The sequence below is a fragment of the Anas platyrhynchos genome, chromosome 8 (genome assembly GCF_047663525.1).
Source record: "Anas platyrhynchos isolate ZD024472 breed Pekin duck chromosome 8, IASCAAS_PekinDuck_T2T, whole genome shotgun sequence".
In the NCBI taxonomy this organism is placed as follows: domain Eukaryota; kingdom Metazoa; phylum Chordata; class Aves; order Anseriformes; family Anatidae; genus Anas; species Anas platyrhynchos.
In genome coordinates, this window is record NC_092594.1 from 18,751,344 (window position 1) to 18,758,293 (window position 6,950).

Sequence of the window (6,950 nt, forward strand, 5' to 3'; positions counted from 1 at the left end):
GTGAGAGAAGTCCCAGCTATTCTATGTATACAAACTTCCATGAAATGTCACACCAATAAGGCGTCCACACTGTCAAGTGTTGTGGCACTGCAGCAGAGTTCAAGCTCCCAGTTACATAACTGAGGCTCATTAGCCCTGGGTGTTAATTAGGCAGGACAATCCTATTTCACTCCTGGCATCGGACCCCGAGCCAATTACTTTGTGTCAGGCTGGCTTTGCTGGGCAGTAGCATTAGGAAAGACCCGCAGTAGCTAATGCTGCTCCTGAGAGGATACTGCCATAAATCGAGAGGGGGATTAAGGGTGCTTGGCTAGTGATGACCTGAGCTTAGAAAGCAGCTGTCCTCTCTCCACGCAGTCCACGCTGACCTGCCGAATCAGCTCATGGAAAACTATGTTGTAAATGTTCTGCTCCGCCTTCAGTAGCTCCAGCACATTGTGAAGCTGGCAAAACATGCAAGAAAAATCACAGCTTTGCAGAACCTGGCAAACGTACTCTTTCAACAACCAAGAGTGGCACAGATCACTCATTTCTTCTGAATCTAGTTTCCCTTTGAAGACAAAACATTATTGAAGAGGTAAAGGGGAGATCATCCTGCATCATCCTGCACACATTCGTTTTCAGATGTGTTATGCACTATCCTGACTACCCTCCTATCAACATCCAAGGGAGCTTTCCTACTAATTCCAGCTGGAGTTCTTCCTGAGACAATGCTCTGTGTTTTTCAGAAATCCTGCTTCATCCACTTAAACCTTCCCCTTTACTGTACAAGAATAACAGAGAATAAACCCAAGCAAGGTACGGAAACTTTTTTGACATCTGCTCTTAGGTATTCGAACGTTTCCAGAGGCCCATTTTTTACCACAGCAGCCTATCTCCTAATGAGCAGATGAGACTGCTGTCTTTCCTCCATAGTAATGCCAGATGCATCCCTTTCTGGCATTTTTGCCAGAAGTGCAACTTCCTACAAGCAAGATAACTGTTCTTCATGGATCAGATGAAGATGAACAGAAGCTCAAGAAGGGAATCCCCAGTTGTGACAGGACGTACAGACAGGTGGCTTGGGCAGAAACTAATAGCAGGAAGGCACCTTAAGCACAGCAGAGGTAAACACTGGGGAAAACAGGATACTATTTTTCTGGGTACATGTGATTTATCCACCTGTGAAGGTCCTGTTACTCTGATTAGCTCATCTACTCCTGCTTTTTCCAACATGTTGTCCATTGCCTCCATCAGCTGGATGACCTCGAACCTCCCAGCAGGTTTCCTGACAGAGCAGAAAGAGGTGCACCATTATTTTGTATAGCATGGTCTATTTTCCCAGGAAATGAAATTCAAACAGTTTTTTGTTGTGTTTTTGTTTGTTGGTTTGTTTCCTAGTAACAACTTCATTCAGGGTGGTACTTACATGGATGGAAACAGCCGTAGTTTCTTTTTATGGTCTTCAAGCAGAGTTGTGTATTTACTGAAAACAAGTATAAATGTTAAAACTTTATTACAAAGCAGTCCTTCCAGTGGTAGCTAAGCAATCTCACCCTCTGCTTCAGTTTCTTTGCCCCATGCACAAACCGATCACAGTGTTAGAGGCAGAAAATTGCCTATAGAATTGTTCCTTAGTAGGAATACTCAGAGACTAAGGTAAAAATCAGACCTCCTACAGCTGTTCCCACAGCTGACAGACCAACAGGAGCTCCTCCTTCTTGCCACCAATGACATAAATCTTCCAGGAACCTTGTCCTTTTAAGAACTCTCCCTTTTCCATAGGACTTGGCTAAAAAGTCATCAGTGGGTTTAGAAGTTACAGGTGGGGCCAGAAAATCACCACATAGCCACGTCACAGCCACCCAGAGATCCACCGCAGGAGCCACATGTCATTGGAAACTATTGAAATAATTAGAGAATGTTCTATCATGTTAGCAAACAAATGGCGAGGATTTCACTCCTGATCTGGTATTTTAATCCTTGAACAATGATAAAATCTCCTTAAAATGTAGTCAGTTTTCTGAAGAGATCATGGGAAGTACTCAGTAGCCGTTTTGGATGAGGCTTGGTAAATTCCATTCAAAACTTACAGCCTGAAAGACTAAAGATCCCAAACAAACAAAAACCCACTAGAGTGGTCAGATTTATTATTATTATTATTATTTTCTGGAAGAGCTCCAGTGAGAATAAGAACTACCCTGTGCCCACCCAGCTTTGCTGCATAAAGCAGTTCTAGAAGGTAGTAGAAAAACAGAGTAATCAAAATCACTAAAAAAGACAAGTGGCAACTTCCAGAAGTTATCTCAAGGGATCAAACCAGACCTCAGCTTCCACATTCATGTTCAACCACAGAAAAATTCTTTAGAAGTAGTAATAGTGTACAGGAAATCCTCCTTTACCCTTCTCAAAGCAGCAGAGGCAAAGAATAGTTGGCTCACATTGCTCTGGAGGGCTGGCTGTAGCCATGGCATTAGTGTGGGATTTGAAAACCACCCTTTTTGTGCTCTTCCCAACTGCAAGAAGTGCATTTTTTTTGCAGTGCTCTCAGCCTCTCATCATTTTATCCCCTCATTCTGAACAGTGGAAGCTCCACAGCTTGGGGACAAATGCTGGTAAATCAGAAAGCACTTACTCATCGAAGTACTTCAAGGGCAAAACTCCCCTGTTCTTCACAATGTGAAATTCCTTGGGAACCAGACTATGTGCTAGGGTTGCCTGCTAGGAATAGAAAAGGGAAAGCACGAAACATCAATATTGAGGATACACGCAAATTCCCAGTTCCTTGCCAGAGAGTTCACAGTTTTGGCAGCCTGGAGAGCAAAGCTCACACAGTGACTTTTCATGGTGCTTCTCCCTTTTGCACTCAGGGCACAAAAGAAATAATCTACACCTGGAAGCAGATTAAAATAACTAATGCTGAACTGTGGTCATGACCGAGGGGCTGTGAAACAAAAGGAGGACTGATAAGCCTTAGGATCAAAGTAAAACATTACAATTGTTTTGGCCCAGAAATCAAACAGCCCATGACAACATCAGGGAACGTACGTGAAAATTTCCTTCCTCCCACCTCGTGTTACATGCAGAAAAACAACTGAACAGCAGCACTCACAGGACTACTTGGGACCGTATGGCTGCTCTGTCTCTGTTCCTGATGACTCTCAGAGAAAGAGCTTTTGTGAGCCATCGTTTTTCTGTCTTCCTGGCGAGTTACAACATCACAAAGGTAAGAGACATCCCTGAAACAGAGGGAAAGAGTTTGTTCACTGATCCAGCCTGAAGGCAACCTACCGTTCACTTGCTATCAGCCCAAACCACATCTGAGTTTGTTCCATTCAGTCAGAGGTCAGGCTTACAGCCACAACTCCCTCTCCTGGGCCAAAAAAAAACCCAATGAGATAACATTTGTTAGGCAGATTAATCTCACGTTGCCTATCACTGGCCAAAGACTATTTCTCATGCTTGTTGCCAATGCCTTATCACATAAGTACCCAACATCAGATAAAAGATGGTAGAAGAGCTGAACATTTTTCAATTCCTAGTGCCATTAAGCAATGCTTATTTACAAAGAAGTGTAAAGCTATTCCATTCTAAATCCATTAAAGCCAGAAGAGCTTCTTTTCTTAATCCATCTGGATCACAGAGTATACCAGTAAGTCCGGGATCCTTTGGACACATGCTTCCAAGAAGAGCTCATTTAGCAACTCTTTTTATTTATTATTCCTGAAACATCTTTCCCTTGAATGTCTCCAGACTAAACTCAGTTGGGATAGCTGGTCCATTCATCCAGCCACATCAGGCAGCACAGTCATCTACCACGAGAAAGACCAACGGAGAGACCTATCTGCGTTCCCAGCTCTAACATCTTGTCACCACCCTCAGCTCCTTATCCCTTCTTTGCTTACCTTCCAGCGCCTGTCAAGCTGACAGGGTGGTCTGTCAGGTGTCTGAACTTGCTCCGACGATTAGGATAATGCCAAAGCCGATCTGGAGTTTGCAGGCAGCCCTGCAGACAAGGCACACGTGGCTGTCATTTCGTAGCCAGAAATGTGCCAAGGAGTGGGAGAGGTCAGAGTGACTGCCTAAACAAGCTCCACGGAATTATTCCTGTCTTGGGGCTAAAGAAACCAGTATGGACAGAACATTTGCTGCGAGGAGTTCACAACACAAAGGTGCAAGCATGTTTACCATTTTGCAGGCATTGGAAGACAGTACTTTGGATCTGTATCAGATGGTGTGAGCAGAAAGCTAATGGGAAGGCAAGATAAGCTTGTACATGTATAACAAGGCTGGCAGTGCTTTCCTTTTGACAACATGACAAACATGTGCCCCTAATGAAGAAACAATTCTGGAGAGAAAAAGCAGAAGGTGGAGACACTTACCCTGAAGCCCATTGTGTTTTTTGCTGTTTGGTGGGATTTTAAGTATTCTGGGCTGCTGAGAGAACTGCTCGCACAGGTCAGGGCTCGGAAAATCTCCTCTGGAACAAAACTGTACTCCAGGGAGGAAGAAACAGGCCTCGTGTGGTCAAGCATCCTTGATGTGTCCCTTAACGCAGGGATCTCTGAAACATAACATCAGAACTTATTTGGTAGGTGCACGTTTATTCTGCTGGTGAAAGAGAAAGCAAACACCTTCATAAAATGAGACTGAGAAGAACCATGAGAAGATGCCCGCTCCCTTACCTCAAAGCAGGACCAATTGTTGGACATAGGTAGCTAAACACATGTTTAGCAGCTCTTGGATCTTCGGTGAAGCCTAGGACAGTTACCTTCAAACTACAGGAGACAGAAGCACTAGTGTGACCGTGCCAAGCTATCAGGCATACAAGTGCCAAGGGATGATGTAAACAGCTTAAGTTATCTATTTATGTAAATCCATTTCCCTTCCTGTGGATTGCTACCAGTCAGCTTTCTGCAAAAACATTAACACCCTGAAATATCAGGGAGTGACAAAACAAAGGCTAACCTTAACACTCCCCCAGAAAAGCAAAGCATCCTGTTGCTGTTGTAAGGAACCTGAAGGGACCCCATTCTCCATCAGGTGTCTATCCCTGTCTCCAACCCCAGCCCTACCTGTAAGGTCCTTGTCGGCAGGTCCCACGCACAAAGGACCGCTCATTTTTCTTCCATCTGCATTTGGTCCAGGAGCTGGCATTTCATTGGTGGGCATGGCGAACAGGTGCTCGTGTTTTTTTAATGCTTAGCCAAGCAAATTTTCAGGAATGATCTAGAAACAGAGTTGAACCCACATTTGTACTTCACAACAGTTTTTTGTGTTATTAAAAAAAAAAAAAAAAAAAAGTTGTGTGTCTGATAGCAGTAGCTTGATTAGGAAGAAGCACCCGATGCTGTAGTCTGTAGTTCCAGTGAGGCAATAACAACCAGGAAGCTCTTAAATGGCTCTGCCAAGGGAGGCACTTGGACAGTCCCAACTTGTATCCACTTGGACGCAAGAAAATATATTCCATAACCAAGACTGGTAGGGCATCAGCTTGATTCACAACTGCCTGTGGCTATTTCATATCCAAGTCAAATACACCTTCAGCAAATTATTTACTTTTAGCATCACAAAATGTCACTTCTCTGCACTTAATGAGACCACCAGATGAGTTCTGCTCTCTAGACACTACATCCACCATGGGAGCACTTGCTTTTTCCATTTACAAAATGAGTTAAGAACTGTTACTTTTACACATTTAACAACTGAGCCAGAGGTTTAACTGTAACTGGATTTCTTCATTATTAGTCTTAGCACTTTTTCTTATCAATATCTTGCTAATGAAGAACTCATCTTTCCATTAACTTCATCTCCAGGAACTCTCATGTGAAGCCTACCCTCCACCCCAGCAAGCCTTGCCAGTACACAATGTTCTTTATAAATGCTTTGGCCTCGTTTATCAGCTGCATCCTGGTTCCCAGTTTGGTTAACTGCATTTCTTTGACCTTATACGTGCTTTTGTGCATGTAGGTGTAACCAAAGAGTAACCCAGCCAGCCACATCATTTCTTGCTTTGTCAGGTAAATGCTTTCTCAGAAAGAAAATAGAAAAAAATTGCTAAAAACTTCTGATAGAAAATATTGCAGTGATTTCCCCCCACCCACCCCTCCTCTTTAACAACTCTGCTTGGCAGTACACTATATTCCCCCCAGAAAGGATAGGAAGATTGATTAATGGCACTGTTGTGTAGCTGCTACAGCTTGAGGACACAGACAAGACTTGACTTTAGAGCATGTGGTGCACAGCTGGGAGACATCACATTAAGTTCTTGGCACACAAACCCTCTTCAGGCCCAAAATAAAGGCAGAAATCACCAACATGATGTATGTTTGGCAGCTGGTCCAATTTAATATGCATTGAACTGAGAGTTTTGAAACTCCGTCCTGCTCCAAGAGCTATAATCCCCTTCCCCTGTGCTCCTCTCCAGCTCCAAAGAACATCCCCTGACCTAATGGAGGTGGTGAACTGGGCTCGGGCTCCCCAGAGCTGTGGGCTCAGCTTCAGGCCACCCCACAGCCCTCAGCTTGCAGCCCCTGCTGTAGGCCGCCAGTCTTCTACCCCCATAGTACACCGGCTCCCCGCTCCCTACACGGGGAGCAGCAGAGGCCCCCCATACCTGCTAGCCCTCACCGCTGGGCAGCCCCGCAGTGGTTCAATCACTACGGCAACAGAGCTCTCCCCACCCTTGGTGTCCCCAGCATTCTGGAAGCAGCCAGCCCCACACCACCACATGGCAGCCACCTTCCCAGGAGAGCAACCCTGCACACCTTACACCCTGCACCCAGCCCCACTCCTCTTTGCCCTCTTGCAACCCCCCCATTTTCCCTCCCCAAGCAATCAGCGAAAGAAACAGGCCAAGACACTTTTTCTTCCTCCCCTAATAGCAAAATATATTTCAACTGCTGTAATAGATTATAAACAGCTCTTCTGCATGACAGAACGTGGTACAGGTTGCATACATGGAATCGCTG

At 44.7% G+C, this 6,950-nt stretch overlaps 1 protein-coding gene across 6 annotated transcripts in view; it reads right to left on the reverse strand.

Moving 5' to 3' along the window:
• The window catches only part of AXDND1 (axonemal dynein light chain domain containing 1), a 21,683-nt gene extending 14,934 nt beyond the window's left edge, over nucleotides 1-6,749 (reverse strand). For 3 of the 6 annotated variants that reach the window (XM_072041758.1, XM_072041757.1, XM_072041756.1), the window contains exons 1-8: nucleotides 5,055-6,749; nucleotides 4,362-4,543; nucleotides 3,885-3,985; nucleotides 3,092-3,218; nucleotides 2,615-2,700; nucleotides 1,409-1,465; nucleotides 1,162-1,267; nucleotides 322-443 (exon numbers count right to left, since the gene is read on the reverse strand). In XM_072041758.1, coding sequence (XP_071897859.1) covers nucleotides 322-443; nucleotides 1,162-1,267; nucleotides 1,409-1,465; nucleotides 2,615-2,700; nucleotides 3,092-3,218; nucleotides 3,885-3,985; nucleotides 4,362-4,543; nucleotides 5,055-5,151 — 878 coding nt within the window. In that variant the 5' untranslated portion in view covers nucleotides 5,152-6,749. The remainder of the gene's footprint in view (nucleotides 1-321; nucleotides 444-1,161; nucleotides 1,268-1,408; nucleotides 1,466-2,614; nucleotides 2,701-3,091; nucleotides 3,219-3,884; nucleotides 3,986-4,361; nucleotides 4,544-5,054) is intronic. The other 3 variants (XM_072041754.1, XM_072041755.1, XM_021272295.4) reach the window with 3 other exon arrangements.
• Nucleotides 6,750-6,950: the final 201 nt, after the last annotated feature.